Source organism: Pipistrellus hanaki (genome assembly GCF_964339955.1).
Source record: "Pipistrellus hanaki genome assembly, chromosome: 2".
Lineage (NCBI taxonomy): Eukaryota > Metazoa > Chordata > Mammalia > Chiroptera > Vespertilionidae > Pipistrellus > Pipistrellus hanaki.
In genome coordinates, this window is record NC_140504.1 from 188,420,442 (window position 1) to 188,443,351 (window position 22,910).

The 22,910-nt window shown below is 56.3% G+C and overlaps 1 protein-coding gene across 7 annotated transcripts in view; it reads left to right on the plus strand.

Annotated features, from left to right (window-relative positions):
- The window catches only part of HSPG2 (heparan sulfate proteoglycan 2), a 101,931-nt gene that overhangs the window by 17,106 nt on the left and 61,915 nt on the right, over window positions 1-22,910 (plus strand). For all 7 annotated transcript variants that reach the window (XM_084874770.1, XM_084874771.1, XM_084874774.1 and 4 more), the window contains exons 2-3: window positions 16,634-16,769; window positions 17,272-17,316. In XM_084874770.1, coding sequence (XP_084730896.1) covers window positions 16,634-16,769; window positions 17,272-17,316 — 181 coding nt within the window. The remainder of the gene's footprint in view (window positions 1-16,633; window positions 16,770-17,271; window positions 17,317-22,910) is intronic.

The following is a 22,910-nucleotide window of genomic DNA, read 5'->3' on the forward strand; positions in this document are numbered from 1 at the left end:
CTGTCTGACACCTGGAGTGCAGAACGGATCCCCAGCTGTGGCTGAGCTGGGTGCTAGGTGTGGACAAGGCCCACGTAGGTGCAGGCCGGCTGCAGACTCCTGGGGGCCAGGCAGGAGGCCAGCTCAGATTGGCAGGGTCTGCTTGCGGCATGCACACCTGTCTGGGAGGAGCTTTGGTCTGGGTGCCGGAGAAGCGTCATGCTCTCCCTCCCTCTGGCCCCCTGCCTCATCAGTTGGGAGGTGAATGACCAGGCAGCGCTGGGCCAGTCATGTGCTGGAGGCATGGAGGCCCAGCGCGGAAATGAGTGTCTGAGGTCACACAGCCAGGCTGCAGGAATCAGACCTCTGACTCTGAATGCCTAGCATGCTTTTGTCCCTTCCGCTCTTTGCGTGGAAGCTCTGAGGACAGTAGCTTCTGGACATTTTGCTGAGAAGGAAGGTGGGAATCCAGGCTTTTTTTGACACTTACTCCTGTGACCTTGAGGAATGGGGATAATTCTACCTTGCTCTCCAGGCAGTGGTGAGGGTTAGGTGACTGGTCTTCTGGCTGTTTCCAGGACATTCCAAGGATACTCCTGCAGCCGCTGAGCCCCGCCTCTGGAGCCTTCTTCCTCTATCCAAGCCCCAGCTTCCTGTGCGTCACCTTCCCTAACTGGCCTGTGGGACGGAGCAACCCCACCCGGCCACTCCCTGTCCCCTCACCTTGCTATGTTTTTCCTTTTAGCTTTCTCAACATTTGACAAATATTATTTTATGGTCCATTTGGCTCCAAGTAAGATGTCCCACGAGGGCAGAACACTTGCACGGCTCACAGAACCCGCTCACATAGCAATGACTGGTTATTTCCCTTCTTCTTCCCAATACTTCTCACTACCCGACAGCCGCTGCTTCCCAGGCCCTGTGCTAAGCCACTCCCATCTCAGCTCCTTGAATTTTCCAGGGTCTCCATCATGCCTTTGTCCCTTGCACATCGGAGATGAGGGGCGGGAGGGCTGCAGTGACTTGCCCAAGGTCACCCCGCTGGGAAGTGGCGGAGCCCCAGTTCCCAGTGGGGCTAGTCCTGCCCCCGAGCTCACACTGTGCTGCCTCCTGTGTTGGATTAATGAGATCAGCCCATTCACTCAAATTTGGATCTCAGAATCTGTGTTCGGCAGGTCAGATTTAGGGGCGGCTCTCAGTCTTTTTGGGGTGCCCTTCCAGCCCTCTCTTCTGTGATTGGTCAGTGACAGCCGCTCCCACCGTCCCAGAATGACAGATGCCCTTTGTCTGGGGAGCCCATAGGTCAACCTGAGCCCCCAGGGGTGGGCCAGGGCTGGGGCGTCTCTGGGCTGCCTGGGGCAGGAGGACAGGATGTCCGCACAGGCAGCACACAGTCCTGCCTGAGGTGGCAGGCAGCAGATTTACCATTTCCTCTCGGTAACCTGAGTGTCTGGGAGGTGACGAGTTCTCCTGCCAAGGACACAACCGCTCACTTGCCCGTCCTGCCATTTCCTGGGCTCCAGCTCGGCCTGTCTGCCTGGGGCTTCTGCCCGACCTGAGGGACCAGCTCTAAGACCGGGGCCTCAGGGGCTGATCGAAACCCTGACAAAGACCCAGCTTGATGCCCCCCTCCCGAAGTCCTCATCTGTGTGGCCCCGGACTTTAGCCTTGGGGACAGGGGTGACACTGTGGAAGGAGAAGGACCCTGTGTTAGAAGCCAGAAGACCTGGGTCCTGGGGCTGCCCTGCCATCAGCTGGCTGAGAGATTCTCCCTCCCTCCTCGGAGCTGCTTCTCCGTACAGCAGCACTTGGGGTGGGGCTGTCAGTGTCACAGATGGGAGTTGAACTCGGGCTCTCTCTCCAACACTGGTTGGTCCTCCTCGATGGCCTCCCTTCCCTTCTCGGGGTCGGTTTCCCCTTCTGATAAGTTTCCATCGCCGGCAGCCAGGGGCCCAGGACTTCGCCGGAGCCTTACCTAGCCAGTGGCGGGCATAACAGGAATTGCCCTCCCGAAAGGTCAGGTCACCCTTCCTGCTTGTGAGCTCCTGGCTGGGCGGGGCTGGGCTGGAGGAAAGGGAAGAAGTGACACTTAAGCCTTGTTAAGTGCCAGACACTGGGCTAAGCTCTCAGGTTGTCTTGTTGAATCTTCCCAACAGCCTTGTTTATGTCCATGTGCAGAGGAGAACACAGGCTTAGAGAGGTCAAGCGACTTGCTCAAGGCTACACAGCTTGAAAGCTGCCGGTCTAGGCCGTTGTGGAGTGAGGTGTGGCCAGCACACATTTCCGAGGGTGGCTTTGATTTATTAATGAAATGAAATAAAAGCAATAGCCTTCCCAAAAGACTAGGCGCATGGCCCAGAAGTTGAGTACCTGTGCAATAACAAACTACATCTCCCAGGCTGCCTCTGACACCAGAAGGGGCCCAGGAATCCTTTGTTAAGTGTTGTTTCTCTAGTGCTTTGGGGAATATGTAATTATGGGCATGCCGGAGTTCAGAGGAGCGAGAGCCGTGTGGGCTGGAGTGGACTGGAAAGGATTGGCACTGAGCTGGGAGTGGAGCTGAGGGGGCTGAGAGGGGCCTGGGGTGGGGCCAGCCAAGGCCAAGTTCACAGGCTCCAAAAAGCCTCCCTAAATGGCCTGCGACCTCATCTCTTTGCCAGGAAAAATCACAAGGCCTCTCCTCAAACCCCTTTCCCACTTAGTCCTGCCCCTTTTCCTCCCACCGGGGTCTCTGGGGCAAGGCCTGCTTAGCCCACAGACCTTTGCTCCAGCCCCTCCACCCTCACCCCAGACTTCCCAAGGAACTGGGTGAAGGGCTGTGGGGTGGGGCAACAAGGCCTGTGTCCTGGCACCCTGGGATTTGAGCGGTTGGCAGCGTGCAGACTGAGAGGAACCAGCCAGCCTGCTCCCACCCTCTCCTGCAGGGGGGCCCTAGGCCCTGAGGCCCCAGCAGCTGTCAGCAGGGAACGGTGACAGAGGAGGGCCAGAGGTGACTCCTCAGCCCGCCTCTTCTCTCTCCCCGAGCTTGGGCCAGGCCCAGAGCTCTTCCCAGCTGTAGTCAGCAGCTGCTGAGCTTTGTTCCAGAGCCAGCCCTGGGCACCGCCCTCCTCCCCAGGAATCTTCCCACCACCCTGCACGGGCCAGAGCTGCTGCCCCTGGGGCGGGGTTGGGGCCAATATGGTGGCACGGTCCCATCCCACAGTTCCTTTGATCCTACTCAGGACACAGAGAAATAGGAATCAGTGCCCCTGGTTTTATGGAAAAGAAATCAGATCCAGAGAAGCCAAGCGACTTGCTTGAAGTCACACAGCTTCTGAGTGGCCGAGTGCAGGCTCCTGGCTCCTAGCTCAGTGCTCACGCTGCTGCCTTTCCTCAGGGCGTGTCTGTGCAGGGTGAGAGGGACCTTCGGTTCCTGGGTTTGACTCCCAGCTTGGCCACTCAGTAGTTTTGGGACTCCTGGCCAGCTCTTGAACCACTGAGAGTGGAACTCCCATTTTCTGGCTTGTACATAAGATAATAATAGTCCCTACCTCTTGGGATTATTGAGCAAATGAAATGAGAACCCCTGTAAAGCACTTAGCATAAGCCCAGCATGTTCTAAGTGCCCCAAATGAGATCTGGCAATATTACCAGAGAGGATTAGCCATAGTGCCCCCAGCACCGTGGGTGGTTCTGTGGGGTTACAGACACATCCCACAAATATTTATATCAGTCAAAAATGTTTCTTTGGGACCTACTGTGTGCAAGGTACTGGAGAAAAAAACACACAACACTGACAAAACAGGCAAAATTGCCATCCCTGCTTACATTTCACACCACACACACGTCTGGGGAGACAGGACTTCATCTTAACAGAAGCCTCCAAGCACTTAGTGCACACGGGTGTTATTATCCACACGTTGCAGATGACTAAACAGGTTGAGAAGATCGGTGGCAGAGCAGGGGCCAGAACCCAGCTCTTCTGAGGTTCTTGGGCAGTGGCCCCGAGGGCTTCCTGGAAGAGGAGGCGCTTGTGCTGTATCCCCCCCGGGCCTCAGGGCCTGGCAGGAGGGGCTGGATGCGGACTGGATGGGACGCCGCCATCACAGTCTGGGCAGCAACAATCTCAGGAAGGTCTTGCTGAGGTCAAGGCTTCTAGTTCCCCAGGGACCGCAGCACAGCCAGAGCTTTAAATATCTCGCACAGCCCAGAATAACCCCCATTGTCCTGGCCAGCAGCTGGGGGACCCAGGAGGGTCCCGAGGGAGGCAGATCCTGGAGGTGGGGGCTGGCCCTTGCCTCTGGGTGGTGTTTCTTCGAAGACTTTTCCATTTGGCTCCCGCAGGAAGGCCCGCCTGTGGGGAGGGTGGGGCAGCTAGCTGCCTGGGTTCTGCGTGAGCAACGTGTGGCGGAGGGGAGAGCCTGGTGGGGGAGAGACTCCCAGGGAGGGCCCTGCTTCCCAGTGAAGGTGCTCCTTTGTGTGCCAGGGATGTGTTCATTGGCCCACTGGGCCCTCTGCTGTGGGCGGGCCTACCCAGGTCCTGCCCGGGGCGGCTTCCTGGCACCCTCTCCTGCTCCGGCTATTTTGGGCACTGGCTGTGTTCAGGCTTGGGGAGGGATGGGTAATCCTGCCCAGACCAGGGATGCTGGGGCGCTGCCTGGACCGCCATTCCAGGGCGCTGGATCTCTGGTTGCTGTAGACTCGGACCCTGAGTGCAGCCTCAGAGGCTCATGGTCAGTGCGCTCTTAGGGGATGCTGGCCCTCTGGACAGAGAAGGGCACCAGACCAACCTTTTCCCTTAGGGCATTCCCTGCTCTCGCCTCAGGAGTAGTTGTGCTTCTAAGCAGCCAGTTTGTTTTTACCTCATGGGACACGGAGTCCAGGGACTGGTCAGGTTTCCTTCTTCCCATCGGCCCCCAGAAAGCTCAGAGCTGAGTGAGTCGTGGCTTTCCCAGACCTCTAGCCTCTGGCACATACTGTGTCTGCTCACCTCACTCCAGGAGCCATCTGTAGCCCTCCCGCGTTTTTATTATGTTTAGTTCTCTTGCTTTTATGCGTACATTTTTGTAAGCTGCTCAGAGCCTTCTTGGAACAGGGTGGTGGGGGAGGGAGACGTGGACAGATGATGGCGGAGGTAACCCTTAGCTGGTCAGTTCCCTTCCATCGGCTCCTCACGCTTGGTTCTGACTTTGTAATTCTGTCCAATAGCCCTGCCCTCTCTGCTGGTTGGAGTCACAGCCTAGGATTTTAGAATCCCGTTGTTTCAGAATTTCAGTGGCCTAAAAGGTCCTAGCCAGAGGAACCTTTGGAATCATTTAAGTTGAGAGCTTTCTAACTTACTCTTAATGAGCAGTGAAACCCTACTTCAATAAAAATAATAGTGTGTTGATTAAATACTATAATATTTTTTAAAATATATTTTATTGATTTTTTTACAGAGAGGAAGGGAGAGGGATAGAGAGCTAGAAACATCAATGATGAGAGAAACATCGATCAGCTGCCTCCTGCACAATCCCTGCTGGGGATGTGCCTGCAACCAATGTACATTGACCAGAATTGAACCTGGGACCTTTCAGTCTGCAGACTGATGCTGTATGCACTGAGCCAAACCGGTTTTGGCAAAATACTATAATATTTTGACAAATAATAGCAAATACAGAGCATTCACCGTGTGCTAATACTGTTTGTAGCATATTACATTTTTATTGAATCCTCACAGACCTTCTATCCTCTGGCACATACTGTGTATACTCACCTCACTCCAGGCTCCATCGGTAGCATATTACATTTTTATGGAACCCTATGAGTAGGTACTATTATTATTATCATGCCCATTTTACAGATGAGGAAATGGAGGCACCAGAGAGGTGAAATGACTTGCTCACAGCCTCACAGCTAACCAGGGGCTGAACCAGACATATTATGGTAGACGGTCAAACTGTAAAAAGGAAAAAAGATAGATTTCTTTTCGTTGAAGTGAGTATTTGAGGGGGAGGGGGTCAAACCATCTGTCTGCCATTCTCTGATGTCCCCACACGCTGCTGAGGACAGACGGGAGACTGAGATCTCTGCTTTCTCTTCTGACAGAGGGAGCCTGAGGGGAAGGGACTTCCCTAGGGCAGCAAGGTGAGCTAGAAGCCAGTTCTTAGTTCACCCTGCTGCCCAGAGGTGCTCCAGCCCCTTCGCTGCTCTCCCCCCACCTCACCCTGTCAGCAATCCCCGGTCCCTCAGCTGAACTCTCTTAGAACACTCAGTTCCCCTCACCCCCACCCCAGTGCTTGGGGCCTTCTGTCCGGTCCTAGGGAATCGGGAGTGACCAGGCGCTGGGCCACCCTCTCTGTCCCCTCTGACGGACTCATTACCTGAGAGGGTTTCTGCAGACTCTGACAGGGTTCCCCCTGAGGAGAGAGAGAGCATACCCCTCCTGCCACCAACTAGCCTGGCACCTGGACTGCTTTTTCTCCATCAGCACTTCATGCAATGGGCTTTTCTGTCTTCAAGAACCGCCTTTCAAGGCCCCCGTGGTGGTGGCGGGCCATCTCTTTACATCTGAGGCCTTGCTCAGGGAAAGCTGGTGGGCAGCGAGCTGGAGGAATGGTGTACGTTGGGGTGGGTGTTCTCAACGTGTGTTCTGTAGAACCCTAGGCCCATGCGCTCTGCGTGAAGAAAGGCTTCCAAGTTAAGCAAGTCTGGGAAGCGCTGGTCACCCCGTTCCCTCATCGTGGTGTTAGAGACGTTAGGACTTAGGGAACCAGCTCAGCTTTGTGTAACCGCCTCTCCCAGATGTGTTCGTCTGTAGGACCCTCTCCCAGAGGGTCCAGAGTTCCTGTGCCTGGGCTGGACATTGGACATGAGGAAAGGGGAGAAGGGCCTTCTTTTTATTTCCAGGTCTGTTACCCACAGGCCCCTGGACAACCATGGGCTCGGCCCTGCCTGCCAACTTCCTCCGCCTCCAGGAAGCAGATGTGGAGAGCCCTGGGGGACCCGGGAGGCTGGCCTCCTTGCCGCAGCTGCTGGGATGCCGGTCCAGTCTGTTTTTTCCTGTTGCTGATGCCCACGGGAGCAGGCAGGAGTGGAGCCACGGAGGCTTGGCTGCCCGGCTGCCTTGTGCAAGGCCCTGGGGCCAGAGCTATGGCCCAGCTCGCCTCTGAGACCCCTGCCCACTGCCTGGGATGCTGGCCTGGGCTGTGGGCAGGTTTCTCTTCAGGGCTCATGGGCTGTTTGTCTCCGGAGATGGGCCCTCCTGGCTGGAAAGCCCCAGGTGTCAGAGCAGCCGGAGGACGGCCCAGGTCATATAGGGTTTCCGGGTCAGGCTTCCGGTCTCAGCTCTTCCAGCTCTGTGACTACGGGCAAGTCACCCTTCTGAGCCCCCGTGTCTTCCTTTGTAAACCCCGTTCATTACCTAATTTAACAAATATTGCTGAGCATCCGCTGTATGCCGGGGGCCTGTAGGTACTGGGGATACAGCGGTGAGCAAAGTGGACCAAGTCCCTGCCTTCGTGGAGCTGATGTTCTAGTGGGGAAGACGGCGATGAGCAGATAAACATGTAAATATATGCCCTCGCTGGTTTGGCTCGGTGGATAGAGCATCAGCCTGCGGACTGAAGGGTCCCAGGTTCGATTCCAGTCAAGGGCACATGCCTGGGTTGCGGGCTTGATCCCCATTAGGGGATGTGCAGGAGGCAGCCAATCAATGATTCTCTCTCATCATTGATGTTTCTGTCTCTCTTTCCCTCTCCCTTCCTCTCTGGAATCAATAAAGATATGTTTTAAAACCCACACACATGTAAATATAGGGTTGAATATAGGTGGTGAGGTGCCATGAGACAGGGTAAGGAAGTGACAGCTAACTATAATAGATTCTGGACCTGGAATGTGATCAGGGTGGGCCTCTGTGAAGGTGACATCTGAGCAGGAACCAGAGGAAGAGAAGGGGTGAGCATAGGTGGGCTCCATGCCCAGGCAGGGAATACAGCAAGTGCAAAGGGCCTGAGGTGGGAGGGGGCCTGTGTCTGAGGACTGAGGTAAACGTGGCAGGTAGCGGGGAGAGCGCAGTGGGAGAGGGGGTCGGAGAGGTGTTTGTAGGTGTATGCGCGTGTGTGGCAGATCACGCAGGACCTGGTCGGCCATAATAGGGGCTTTTCTTCTAATCCTTGGCTGAGTCAAGAGCAATGGAAAGGCCCAAACTAGTAGGTTCAGGAAGTGGTCGTTGTCAAAAGTGGCGTTTCATCTCAAGAAAACCTTATGGCATATTTCTCCCCTCCTCCCATAGGCCTGGCACTGTGCTAAGGGTGTCGTCATTCGTGAGATCTGTGGGCAATGACCCTGGTGGGCATGGGCAGGCCCAGCCAGGTTGGTATGGCCATGAAGGCCCACAGCAGGACCACCCGGGAGCCAGAGAACCTGAGAACCGGCCGGGCCTCTGGCAGGAGGCAGGCACGTGGACACCACGGGCGCCGTTGGCACGGGCCGTGCTTAGCGGATAATATTCTGCCCCTGGGGATCGTCTTGCTGGGCAGCCCAGCCCGGAAGCTGTCCCCGCTTGGCCACCTCCACCGCCTCAGCGGCACCTGGCAAACGGGTGAGGCAGGGTCACTTCCCGGTGGCTTCCTGCTTCCTCCCTGTGAGCTGGCAGGCGGCTCCCTCAGCGCCAGGGGAGGCCCGCTCTGAGGGTGTCTGTGGGGGCGGGAGGAGCGTGCGTGGCCTCGGGGGGCACCGGGAGAACTGGGCTCCGGTTAGCACATGGCGACAGCATGGCCAAGGGCCCCGCTCTCTCAGTGAAAAGACCATTCAGAGCTGGTCCCTCTGATCCTCTGCCACCTGGCACGCCGTGCCCACTGCTCCAGGCTTCCAGCCGCTCGACTGGGCCGAGCACTGTCCCGCCTGAGCCTCGGCGTGTGCCCTCCCCTCTGCCTGGCGCACACCTCTCCTCCTCCTTCACCCTACAGAATGGTCACCCCCTCTGGGAAACATCCCCCCAGCTTCCACCCTGCCTCACCGAGTGAGGGGTCAGCCCCCGTCCTTCCTCTTCAGGGCTCTTCGTGTGCCTGTCTACTTCCCAGCACATAGTAGGTGCTCGATAAGGAAAGGTCAGAGTGACTGAAATTAAACCTGATCCAGCAGGTCTGGTTGATTATCCCCCCCCCTTTTTTAAATATATTTTTTTATTGCTTTTTTACACACAGGAAGGGAGAGGGATAGAGAGTTAGAAACAGATCAGCTGCCTCCTGCACACTCCCTACTGGGGATGTGCCCACAACCAAGGAACATGCCCTTGACCGGAATCGAACCTGGGACCCTTCAGTTCACAGGCTGACACCCTATCCACTGAGCCAAACCAGTTAGGGCCCTATTTTTTTTTTTAACAGATGAGAAGGCTGAGGCCTAGAGTCAGGTTGTCTGAGCAGAGTCTGCCCTCTGCACCCCTGGCCGCCTCTCTCTGGGCCTGGGGGACTAAGTGCTCTTGCTCGGCCATGGCAGGAGCAGGCCTGTGAGAGGGCACACCCCAGCTACCTTAGAGGGACCTTCAGAGCAGGGACCGTGTCAGGTCCACCTGGGAAAGGGCTGCCAGCAGACAGACTCAGAGTTTTCCAGCCATGCTTCCCAGAGCAGCTCACCCCTCACCCCAGGTTTGTTCCTTCGATCGTGCAGTCTGTCTGTGTCCGCAGATACTAACTGAGCACCTAGTATGTGCTTTCTGCCCCAGAGATGCAGCAGAGATCAAAACGCATGAAAGTCACTGCCCTCCTGAAACTTTCTCTTCACATGGGCGGGGGCGGGGGGCAGGGAAGCCTAGCACATATCGCAGGGGCTTGCCACCCTTTGCTAAAAGGGGAGGGTGGCCAAAACCGGTTTGGCTCAGTGGATAGAGCGTCGGCCTGTGGACTGAAAGGTCCCAGGTTCGATTCTGGTCAAGGGCATGTACCTTGGTTGCGGGCACATCCCCAGTAGGGGGTGTGCAAGAGGCAGCTGATTGATGTTTCTCTCTCATCAATGTTTCTAACCCTCTATCCCTCTCTCTTCCTCTCTGTAAAAAATCAATAAAATATATATATATATAATTTTTTTTTTAAAAAGGGGAGGATGACAAGGAGCTTGTCGAAGGCCACGTGGTGAGTTCGGGGCAGAACTGGGACAAGGAATCCACACCCCTGCTTCTGGCTCCTGGTCTCTGTCTAAGGCTCTAATGGGCCTGCCTTTCCAGGTCCTAGGCCTCGGTATGAGTTTAGAGGGCAGGGGTCAGAGCCTCCGAGCCAGCCACAGCCAGGAGAGAGGCCTCAGCCTCACACTTCCCTGAGCCTTGGGTTCTTACCTGGAGAATCTGTGGGCGCCAGTGTGTCTGCCTCAGGAGGCTGCGGATTTGCGTGAAGCTAGAAGCCTCGCATGGAACTTAGCGCCTGCACCTGCAAAGGCCTTATTTCAGCGGGAGCACCCGAGCCTCAGCCCTTCTTATTCTGGGGATCATCGTTCCTCCTGGCCAGCTGGCTGGGAAGGTGCTGCCATCTTGGGAGCCGGAGTGTGGATTGCTGGCAGGCCTCCCAGGCGGCACGGGCAGGGCAGGCATGCCCTCGGAGGCCGAGGCCACCTTCTTTCCGCCCCGGCACCCCTCTCGGCCTGCCAGGGGATTAACGGCTTCTGGCCTTTGTGTCTGGCTCTCCCGCCCCCGGCGGTCTGTACAACAAAGTGCTGCCCCAACAGATTCCTTCCTTTTTGCCGTTTGCTGTCCATGGACAGGGCCTGGGGGGGGGGGAGGGAGTTTGCTGGGCACCTTGACCTTATTTCTGAGTTGTGATGGTATAGAGAGCACTGTGGGGTCACCTGGGAGCCTGCATCAGAGAGGACGGTTGGGGGACTTGTCTGGGGGTTCAGTGTCCCAGGGAATTGGGGGCTGTGGGTCACAGCATCTGCTGGCTCCTCTGCCAGGCACAGGGGAGGGGCCACCGAGGCAGAGTCTTTGCTGGCAGGAGGCAGGTGGGCAGGTAGGGGCCCGTTGTCCCTCACCCCCACACTGGATTTCGATGGGGTGAGCTCACTCCGGCCCAGATGCCTGGAGCCTCGCCCTGGGCAGCTGCAGCCACCCTAGGGACTGCAGAGCTTAGACCTCTGCCCGGCTGCGGGGGCGGCAGGGGGCTCAGCCTCGGGCCCGGGCCATGGCGGGGAGGGCGGGCTGGTTGCCCAAGGCATGTGAAGAATGTCTCTGGAGAAGTCTGAGGTGGAAGTGCTCAGCGGTGGTTTCAGAGTCGGCCTCAGAGCGGGCAGACAATTTGAGCCTTGGAACGAAGCTTTGTTGTCACCCCCAGTCAGTGCCCTGCCTGTCCCGCCAGCCCGGGGCCTGGGCGGCAGAGCCACATTTCTCCCGTCCCCTCACACCTGGAGGTGACCCTAGGCCTGAGCCCACACCCCACATTCCCATGCCCCCCTCACCTCTACCCGGACCCACTATGTGGTACCACTTCCAGTGTTCACCGAGCCCTCACTGTAGACAGGGACCATGCGCAGTGCCTCGCAGACTGGGAGCCCATTGACTCAGATGACCCTTCCTGGGTGTCTGTTTCCTCATCTACAAAATGGAAATAGCAGCAAAGCTGAGTCTCGCCATTGAAATCCTTGCGGTCGGACGTGTTTTGGAATTCAGAAGTTTTCAAACCCCAGAAAGGTGACATAGAGCACATGCCAGCTGTGATGTGACATCGGTAGAATCTGGGACAACACCTCACCATCAAACACATCGCTATTGCTGCCGCAAAACGTAAGACTGTTCACCCGAAGCGGAGTGAATAAGCTATTAATAGCTTCATGTCAGTTCAGGTCAGGGCTTGGTAGCTAATGAGCTTGTTTAAAACTTATTTAAAAACACACACGCTCTTGGTTTTCAGAGCAAGCGCCTTGGATTTCTTTGATTGCACATGAGGGATAGTGGCCTTGTATTGCCAACCCTCCCGGCTGCTGGGATGGAGAAAGCCCTCCATGGAGTCTTACTGTTTTTTATTCTTATTGTTATTCTTTATTATATGACTATCTAATGAATGCTTAGATAATATAATTTATACTAAAGGTACATAGGTAAAAGAAGAAACACAGCCCTGCCCGGTTTGCCTCAGTGGTTAGAGCGTTGGCCTGCGGACTGAAGGGTCCCGGGTTCGATTCCGGTCAGGGCACGTGCCTGGGTTGCGGGCTTTGAACCCAGTGTGGGGTGTGCAGAAGGCAGCCAGCCAATGACTTCCTCTCATTGATGTTTCTGTCTCCCTCTCTTCCTCTCCCTTCCTCTCTGAAATAAAAACAAACAAAAAGAAACATATTTTTACACAATATAGTTTTCTGAGAACCAGTTTGAGAGTGATAACATTTTCTCATAGCCATCCAAAAGGAACAGACATAAAAGATTACGGATATTTTCAACCGTTTCTGATTTTCCAACTGCGAATGGGAGAATGTATGGATCTGACCGTTCTTATTGTCATCTCTTCACTGTGCGCCATCTTCCTACAGCTCTGATCTTAGCAGTTCCGGAAATTCTTACCTACACACATATCCTCCGCAGGGCCCTCAGTCCTCATAAACTTTTAAAACCTACTTCCTATACCTGGATCTAGACCTCTCCTTGAACCCCATACCTTCTCTAACGTTTGTACTCTTCCCTAATGGCCTGACCTTCATCTCCCCGCTCTCCCAGCCACCCCTGCCGCCCTCTGTATCCTTAGGCCGGAAGAGCGCCCAGCCTCTGTCCCTTGCCCCCAAGGGCCTCTGTAGAACTTGGACCTGGAGCTCTATGTGCACCCACATCCTCGCCAGGAGGCCTGGACACACCCAGCCTCAGGAGCGGGTGCTTCTCAGAGGTCCCCTGTCGATCTGTTATAATTCCCACCCCCAAACCCTCCTATGCTCATTGGGAGGTGGGGGTCACTCTACCCATACCCCCATCCTAAACAATTGTTCTCAGCACACAGAACAGTCCTCTGACCTTGGCCTGTATGAGTCAGCTGCCCCTTTTTCCTCCACAGGAACCTGCAGGGTCTGAAAAAGCTGCCTCTGCCTGGCTCCTTCCTCTCTGGCCCACCGTCCTTCCCCGACGCATGCCTGAAGTACCGGGTTCCTCTGGGAGGAAGTCACAGCCTGAGACATGCCGGATGGCAGGAACCCTGGGTTCTATTTCTGCCTTTGACGTTAAAGTCTCTGAGGGCCTTCCTCGGGATCTCAGGCACTGTCCCAGGGGCCCCCGCCACTGCCAGCTCCCTGGGATCCACCCTGGGAGCTGGTTAGGTTGGGGATGGGGACCAGCTAGCCCTGGGCTTCCTGGCCCAGCCCGCCCCGCCCCGCCCTACTCCTTTCCTGATGAGCAGGGCGCTTGGGATCCCGGTTCTGATCTTGGGCAACTTTCCTTCTGTGAAAGGGGGCCATTCACATCTGCTCAGCCACTTCAGGGGTCATGGTCAGGGTCAGATGACACGGGCCTCGGAAATGCTTTGTAAAGGCAGTGTGGTTGAGAGGCTTTGCAGGAGTGACTCTCAGTGACTTCTCAGTGAGTTGGGCTCATTGCACATCCCGGGTTACAGAGGCAGTGTGGTGCAGTGGTAAGAGCTTAGCCCTTGGTGCCAGAACTCCAGGGTTCCGATTCCAGCTCTGCCACCCAGGTCTTCCAGCAGGTGGCCTGCTCTGCTCCTTTCCCCATCTTCACAGAGGGCCTTGTTAATGCCTATAACCTGAGTTAACACACCAAAGTCCTAAAGGAGTGCCTGGTGCATAGTAAGTGCCCCATAAATTAGCTCCTTTTCTTCCGCAAGCAGACCCTGGACTTCCCAGGTCTGAATCCAAGTTCCCTTCTACGGGCAAGTCTCAGGCTTCCTCGGCTCTTTCCGAAGCCTCTTTCCGGCCTGGCTCATCTCCCCTCCCAGATGTGAAATGCAGCTGCTAGGACCTTTTGATCTTCAGCTTTGCGCAAAGCGAAGTCTCCTCTCTCGCTGGCGTGGCCCTTGCTGCAGGCCCTGATCTGACCCCAGCGCCTTGGGTCCTGGAGAGAGGCTGCAAGCAAGGGCATGTGGAGGGCCCATTTCCAGGCCCAAAACGCTCTGATCCTCTCTCCTCTCTCCCTGCAGATGTGTGTTCCTGACATTTTTTCCAGGATGAATCTCACTTTGCTATTTCCTGTCCGGTCCCAAGCCCCTCCCTGGGAGAAGCTCTGGACCTTGCTCACCAGAGTTCTCCTTTTCCAGACAGCGTTCTGGTGTCTAGGGGTGCCAGGAATCCCTGTGGCTCCTGCAGCCCTCCTCGGCCTTGCTTGCATGGGAAGAAGGAGGGTTTGTCAGTGACACACAGAGAGAGCCTTCGCCTGCCCCTCTAACCCCCTCTGCCCAGTGTCAGTAGCCCCTGTACCAGCGCTAGCCTCATTCTCCAGGCGCACCCGCCTCCCCCCTCCCCCCCCCCTTTAGGTCAGCCAGGGTGTGCTCAGGACCCACACTTCCATCCAGGGGAGGAGGGAGAACCCCTGGGATGGGGATGGTCCTGTGATTCTTAACCGGTGAGTGTGCGAATCCCCTAGAGCATCCATAACTGTAACCGGCTGGCCTGAGGTGAGGGAGCCTGACTCAGTGGCTCTGAGAAACAGCCCAGGAATCCATGTCTCACTCCTGGATGCGAACCTCACTGCCCAGCCCAGAAGTTCACTGACCACGCTTTTCCAGAGGGAGAGGATACAGGGAGGAGAAGGAATAGGAGGCGTTTGCCCATGGCTTGGCAGGGGTGGAGGGGCCGTTAGGCCATAGTAGAGGATAAAGTCAGCATGCAGGCCTTACACAAGGTTTGGTAGCACTGCGAACACAAAGATCACCAAATGGCACTCAGCCCGGGCCTCCCGCAGGCTCCCCGCCTAGGAACGGAGATGCATACAGACTGTGGGGGCGGTTTGTGCACCCTCCAAAGCAAGTCATCTCCGGAAAGCTTCTATTGAATAGAATTAATAGATGAATTTTTGTCCGTTCATTCATTCATTCATTCATTCGAGTATTTATTGGATACAGGCACTGAGAAGTTCGAAATGAATTCATCACAGTCCCTGCCTTCAAGGTGCTTCTATTTCAGCAGAGGTACAGGCGATTACAGGGTGAGCCCCAGAGGGCCCAGAGCCCAGCCTGGGGGTGCAGGTGGCTGGGAAAGGCAAGGAGTCAGGACAAGTCTCACAGAGGTTTTCTCTTTTAGTCATCTTTATTGAGCTATACAACAAATCCACCATTCCAGGTGTACAGTTCAGTAATGAGGAGGATATGTATGTACCCAGGGAACCATCGGTCCAAAAGGCTCCCTCGTGCCCCTTCCTGGCCAGCTCCCCCCCCCCCCAACCCCCCCCTGGTGCCAGGCAACTACTGATCTTCCTATCACTGTAGATTAGACTTTTTCCCATAGTCCTTTGTGTCTGGCTGCTTTCACTTAGCACAGTGTGCTAGAGCTTCATCCGCGTGGCCGGGCACTTCCGCAATTTGTTCCTTTTTATTTCTGAGCAGTTAAAGGAGATGATGTTTAGCTGAATTTTGGAGGACAGTTGAACTTAGCTCGATAAACAAAGGGAGGAAGGGCATTTGGACAGAGGGGCCAAGGTGAGACAAGACCAGAGTCTCCAGGACATGGACTGTGGAGTTGGGGGTGGGGGAGGAGAGGGACAGGCTGTATCTTCGATTTCTTTCTCCTCCCTGCGCCTCTCTCCTGCTGCCACACTTTGTTTTCACAAGCAAGACCACTTCCTTCCGGCCGGGCTGGGCTCCCCCGAGGGGCCGAGGCCAGGGCAGGCCATGAGGCGCTCCTGCCCGGCCATCTCTGCCTGGACGTGCATTATGGGGTCACAGCAAATCCGTGCACGCTGGTCAGGGGAGGGGGCTCTGAAGTTCCCTGGGGCTCTGCTGGGTTTGCTTTCCTCTGAGTGATCTGGTATTAGTCATTTGGAAAAATCTTGATCTTGTCTGAGGGAAAGAGGCTTTCCCTCCCACGCCCACCCCTGTGGCAGGCAGGTGTGATGGCTGCTGGGGCCCTTCTGCTCCGGCCTGCGGGGTGCAGGGTCTCAGCAGCCCCTCATGGAGCATGTGCTGGGCTCAGCAGCAGCCTGAGGTCACGTGGGGTTGACACCATGCCTGACCTGCCCCCATTCAGCCCAGCTGCTGGGTCCCATCCTCTCCAGAACTACTTCTCCAGCGTGGCTGGAATGCGGTCGCTGTGGCCTGGAGATTTGGAGGCCAGACTGAGGCAGAAGGAGGTGGCCAAGCTGGCCTGGCTGGGAGCTGCTGCTGGAGGCATCAGCTCACCCTCAGTTTCTGCCTCTGACTCCAGCTCACCCTTTACCTGCCTCTGTCCCCTACCCACTAACCCGTGTCCTGGGTATCTCCAAAGGAAGAAGAGTCTTCACGTACCCAAGTGATTTTACTTTCATTGTCTGTGGATTTGAGGATTAATTCAGACGTTGTGGATTCGCAGGGTTGGGCTCTGGGGCCTCCAGGGGCTCATGAAGTTTGGGGAAGCTGAGTCGAAAGTAGTGATTCAGCCCCAGCCTGACTCTTGTAGCCAAACCACATCTGACTTAACCCCGGAGGGCTTTGCGGTGGGACTCCGGGTCCCTCCTGAAGGGAGGGGAGGGGTCCTGGGCGTGGCAGGAGCTGGAGCGTGTGACACAGTCGTCGGTGTGGTTTCCCCGCAGGTGATCCACGGACTGAGGGCGTATGATGGCGTGTCCCTGCCTGAGGACGCGGAGACGGTCACAGCGGGCCGGGCTGGCTGGAGTAACTCAGACCTTTCTGACGACGAGGACTTACTGGCTGACGAAGCCTCCGGAGGTGGGCAGAGGGTTCCGGGGGCCGGGAGTGGAGGGAGTGAGGGGCAGAATCAGGTTGTCCCCACCAGACCCTAAAGAGGCCTCAAGAAGCTTGCCCAAGGTTGCGCCTCAAAAGACGGGCTGAGAGTTGTGTATGTCCTGAGCCCTGATCCACGGACCCCAGGATTCTCCGCTCACAACCTGGTGACCCTGGGCTAGTGGCAGCTCCTCTGCCGTGCAGTCCCCTCCTAGGAAGGATGGGCAGGACCGATGGAGACGGTGGGGGGACAGTTACTGCCCTATTCCGTCTCCTCCTGTCCTCACCTGGAGGCCGGTCCGGCCTGGTCCCTCTCCCCCAGCACCCTGGGCCCACACCCTCTCTCCAGGCCAGGCCTCCCCAGGCTGGGGCAGGAGGTAACAGTTGTGTTTGACCTTACCCACTCTGTGCTCAGAACAGTGCCTGACACCCAGTCGTTACTACTCACCAAATATCGCTGCTGAACAAGTCTCTCTTTTGCTTACAGATGGCCTGGGCAGTGGAGACGTGGGCAGCGGGGACTTCCAGATGGGTAAGTTGCTGGTCCATCCTAGAGGATGGGGAAGTCCAGAGCAGGTCTTCCCGGCCACAGGGGCCCTATCTCTGGGTCCTTGGTCCTGCTGTGAAGGTGGCCTTGTCCCTCCTAAGTGACAGCTGTGTGCAGGTGCCTGCAAGGTCGTGCATGGCCAGGCTCTGTGCTTGCCTGTGCCAGGAAATACCCGGTTCCGTGGCCAGGAGATCAGGCACATTCAGGGTGGTATGGCTATATAGATAAGGAATGCCCGGTTCTGATAGGGACTGAAAGCCAGCTGCTCAGCATTCAAAGCAAAATCCTCACTTCCCAGGGCAGCTGAGCTGCGACGTTCTTCCTGAGTCTCCCTGGGGACCGCTGCAGAGCCGGGACCCCAGCAGGGTGGGCAGCCAGAGGGGCTCCGTGGCGTAGGGCTGGCCAACAGAGCTGATGGGGGGATGAAGGAGGGAGTCATCCTCACGTGGGACATGGGAGGGAACCCTGCCTTAGGGCAGGTCGTCTCTGGGAAACCAAGGGCCCCTAGGTTGGGGGAAGAGGGATCACGGAGGGAAAGGAATCAGGAACTCTGTCAGATGCCCATTCTGCAAGCACCCTAAGTGCCAGCCAGAGCAGGGGCTGGCCCAGCACTGAGATGGAGCTCAGAGTCTCTGCTCCCTCCCACCCTAGGATGCTGGGTAGAGAAGGGACTAGCTGGTCACAGGTCCCAGCAGCTCCAGAGAGTCCCCACTGACCTCTGGGAGCCAGTGCTGGGCACTCTGTGATCGGAGCCAAGGGTGGGGCTTGGCTCAGCCTGACCACTGGACATTCCCCCCGCCACCCAGTGCTGCCCACACTGGGAGGCCTGGGGCGAGTCTGGCCTGGGCATCTCCAGGGTTGAGGTGACTCCCTTCAGCTGGCATCTCAGGGGCATCCAAATGCCAGCGGGTGGCAATCCCACCTAAGCCAGTGCAAACAGGAGGGTTGGCCTGTGGGCGGGGTAGTCCTGACTGTGACCTCCAGGCTCCTGGGACTCAGAGACTGCCTCTGCAGGGCTAAGGATGCCTGGGAGCTGGGCTGGCCCGGGAGTGGGTGCCAAGTGGGTGCCAAGCTCACGTCCCAGAATGGCCTGGGCTGATGCGGCCCTGGGAGCTGCCTCTTGCCAAGCCAGGCCTGCAAGTGAAGGGCCTGGTCCGGTCCGCCCTGTCCACTTGGGATATCTATAGCCCCTCCCATGGGGCTGCCCACTGCAGCAGCTTGGCCCACTCTGAGTTGTTTACCAGCCCGTGCCCCCATGAGAAGCCGCTGTGAGGGCAGGAGAGGCCAGGGTGGGAGAAGGGCTGGGATGGGCAGGAGCAGCTGGGGAGGGCCCGAGCGTAGGGCCCCTTCCTCGTGGATATGGCTGATCCGTGGGAAGAGGTCGGGCTTTAGATCTTCCAGGCCCAAGCCCTGGCACCGCCCGCTGCCTCTGGGCCAGCTCCATGCAGCTGGGCCGAATCTTAGCCCGGGAGGCAGCAGGTGTGTCTGGTTCCCAGGGGCTCCGCATGCATTCTTCAGCCCTGCCCTTCCCGTGCTGCTGAGCGAGAGCCATGCTGGCCTTGATGGGGCCACCCCCGGCTGTGCCCCCTGCCTGGGCCCTGGGCCAATCCAGACCCTGGAATGCAGCCTCAGAGATGGCACCTCCCTTCTCTTCCCTCTGGCGGGGCTCTGCCCCAGCCCTGTCCCCACCCCCTCCCGCGTGCCCCTCCTTGACAGCCCCTGCCCACTTCTGCCCATCCAATTTCTTTCCATCTTCTGACCTGTCTCTCTGTCTTTCCTGTCTCCATGTCTCTCCTGCTCCGTTCCTCCCCTGCCTGGGCTGTCTCTCTCCTGCTCTGTGCCCCATCCTTCTGTCTCACTCTGTCTGTCTTCCTCCTTGGCTTGCCTCCTCTGCCCCCATGTGCCTCTGTCTTTGCCTCCCTTCCTTCTGCCTTTGTCTCACCTCTCTCATTCTCCCCCCACTTTCTCCATGTCTCCGTCTGCATCTCCCTGTGTCTCTGTTGTTCCCCTCCCTCCCCACCCCCGTCTGTTGTCTTCTTTCTCGATTCATGTCTGTCTTTCCCTTTGGTCCTCCCTGCCTGCCTTGTTGTGCCTGCCCCTCCTCGCCTCCCTCTCTGCTGCTCCACTCTGCAGGCCCTGGGCCCCCCCTGTCTGGCATGATGGTCTCGGAGCCTGATGAGGCGTCTCCTCTCAGTAAGTGACTTGCCAGCCTGGTAGACGCGTTCTCTCTCTCCCTCCACACCCTCTCTCCCAGCTCTCCCTTCTCACTCCTTTTCCTTCCTCATCTCTTCCTCCCCAGCTTGCACTTTGTCACACTTAAAGCCCTGCCCCAGCCAGCCCACCTTCTCCCCTGCCCTGCCCAGGATGCAGTTGGGCCCCATCCAGGCCTGGTGTCGTCCCCATGGGGTACTGGGTGGGCAGGGATGGGTGTGGTGACCTCTGGAGGGGAAGGCCCTGGAGGCAACTTGTGTCCACCTGAGGACCGGCTGGCCATGGGCCCACCTACGGGACCCAGGGCTGGGGGTCAGGGGCCTAGGTGTGTGTGGGAGCTCTGGCGAGCAGGGAGTGAGCATGGGGAGTAAGAGGGTAGATTGCATTCCACACCCCCACCTGGGTGCAAGGCAGCTCTGGGCCTCCTGTCCCTCCAGCCTCTGGCTCCGAGTGAGCTCTCCAGATGGGGTCAGGATGAGGACTAGGAGGGAGAGGGCTGGCCTGGGCAGGCACCCAGTGAGCACTCCCGGCTCTGGCAGCACCCCCGCTTCCAGCACCCTCAGCTCTGGAGGCTGGTTCCTGAAACAGACAGGCCTCACCTGCCCCAGCCCTCAGGCTCCGGCTGCAGGGACACACCCAGGGTGAAAGAGGGAAGGGCTCGCCCTGACCTACCCTGGTTTGCAAAACGCCGGGGTGGGGTCAGGCTGGAGGGTCCGTGCCCTTCCCAGGCCCTCGGAGAAAGGGGCTTTGTGGAGCGGTCACATTCCTGGGCAGAGGCCTGGCCTCCTCACCCTCTCCGTGCCGTGGGGCTGAGGCCAGGGGCCAGGGTTGGGGGGACTCTCAATGGACCTCTGTGCCCGCTCACAAGGGGCCTCTGTGGCCAAGCTCGTGGCTTCCATACTCCGGCCCCCAGAGCCCCACCCGCCTGGCCCCCAGGAGTCCGGTCCGGCATGTCCCTGTGGCTCAGAGCAGGCAGTGCTGCCCTCACAAGCACCCTCTCTTGGTGTAGAAGTTTAAGTTTACTCTTGTACCGGCCGCCTCTGCCCGAGTCTCAGAGGGACAGGGTCCTGGTTCTGGAGGCGTGTACACTAAGATGACCAGACGTCCTGCTTTTGGCGGGACAGTCCTGATTTTTAACAGTTTGTCCCATAAACCGCAGCATTTTAAAAAAAAGTCCAAAAGAGCCGAAACCGGTTTGGCTCAGTGGATAGAGCGTCGGCCTGCGGACTGAAAGGTCCCAGGTTCGATTCCGGTCAAGGGCACGTACCTTGGTTGCGGGCACATCCCCAGTGGGGGTGTGTGCAAGAGGCAGCTGGTCAATGTATCTCTCTTATCGACGTTTCTAACTCTCTATCCCTCTCAATTTCTCTCTTTGTAAAAATCAATAAAATATATTAAAAAAAAAAAAAAAAAAAAAAAAAAGTCCAAAAGATTTAAAAGAATCTTTCCAAAAATCGGGACTTTTTTAAAACGCGCGGGACGAGGGACAAATTGTTAAAAATCAGGACACCTGGTCACCTTAATATGGGCCTGACAGAGTGAAGAGGGAGGAGGACAGGCCTGGAGTTAGGCCCAGCAGATGCCCCTTCCTCTGCCACCTACTGGCTGGTTTTCTGTCACCTCTCTGAGCCCACTTCTGCCTCAGGGGCTTTGCAGCTGCTGTTCCCTCAGCCTAGAATGCTGTTCTCTCAGCCACCTCCCGTGGCTCACTACCTTCTTTCAAGCTCCCCCCCCCCCCCCCCCCGAGGAAAGGCCTTCCCTGGCCCCCCGGGGAGAGTGGCACCTACCGCCACATGATCCATACTCATTTGTTTCATTTCCTTTCTCCTCCCGCTGCACGGTGATCTCTGTGGGGACAGGACTTGCCATTTGCGGAGTTCACTGCTCCATGCCCTGCGCCTAGAACGCCGCCTGGCATACAGAAGGCCCTCAGTGTAGATTTGTTAAAGCAACGCATGCCCCCTTCAGATGGGAAGAAATGAAACCAAATTCATTCCTCCCGTTCATTGTAAAGACCAGAGGGAGCCCTAACCGGTTTGGCTCAGTGGATAGAGCCTCGGCCTGCGGACTGAAGGCTCCCAGGTTTGATTCCGATCAAGGGCATGTACCTTGGTTGTGGACACATCCCCAGTAGGGGGTGTGCAAGAGGCAGCTGATTGATGTTTCTCTCTCATCAATGTTCCTAACTCTCTATCCCTCTCCCTTCCTCTCTGTAAAAAATCAATAAAAATTTTTTAAAAACACACACACAAAAAACCAGAGGGAATAATTACAGCCAACTTCATGTAGCTCCTACTATGTGCTGGCCCCTGTTACAAGCACCTTACATTTGTTAACTTACTCTTCACAACTCTTACTCTGGGGTGGGCACTACGATGACTCTCATTTTATAGACGAGGGAATGGAGACTCAAGGTCACAGGGCTGTAAGGGCAGTTTTGCTCCAGAAGCCGAGCTTTTAATCACTAAGCTACACTGCCTCTCACATAGGAATTGGTCACAATATTTTGTACCTACTGTGTGCCAAGCTCTGTGCTAAGCACTTTGTACATATTGAAAACTCATTTGTAACTCATGTCAACTCAGTTTCCTCCCCCCAACTCAGTATTTATAATTTACACCAAGCATATCAAACTCGCGATCCGTAGGTTGCATGCCTCGTTTATTTGGCCTGTGTTAGCCTTTGAGTTTGACATGCTTGATTTACACCTGAATTTATGACATTGAGAATTAATGCATTAAGCAATCTTGTCCTTAATAGGTGCTCAAGAAATGATGGGGGGGCATACCCGTAGACCTTGCTTGACTGTGCTTATGGCCAGGCAGGGGGGACAGTGTATGCAAGGGTCATTTGGAGTTTGTGCCAATTCTAGCCAGCCTATTCAGTGGCTGGATAAGTTGCATTACTTCAACATTTTCTTGCCTCTCAACAGAGAGGAGAATAGTGGCATTAACTCTGGGAAAAAAAAAAGAAGAAGAAGAAATGACTGGTGTATGTGTTTATGTACTTATGTATGAGTCATTTGCAACGAATATTAACTTACATTTATAACTGCTATATGAATTCGTTAACATTATGAGATGTAATGTGTACAAAATGTATAGTAGTTACTAAGAAACGCTAGGTGTACGTATCTGTTCACACCAATCTGATATGAATTGATTCAGCCATCACTTATTAGGCACCTCCCATGTGCTCGATGCGCACACTGGGGATACAGGAATGCATGAGATCTGCAGTCTCCCCACACCCCTGATATCAATTTCATAGTCCAGCGGTAGAGAGGGAGATGTGACAACAGCTTCTCATTTTCTAGCCCTTTTCTCGTGCCAGGCATGGCATCTGAGCACACAGAGAGACGGTGCATG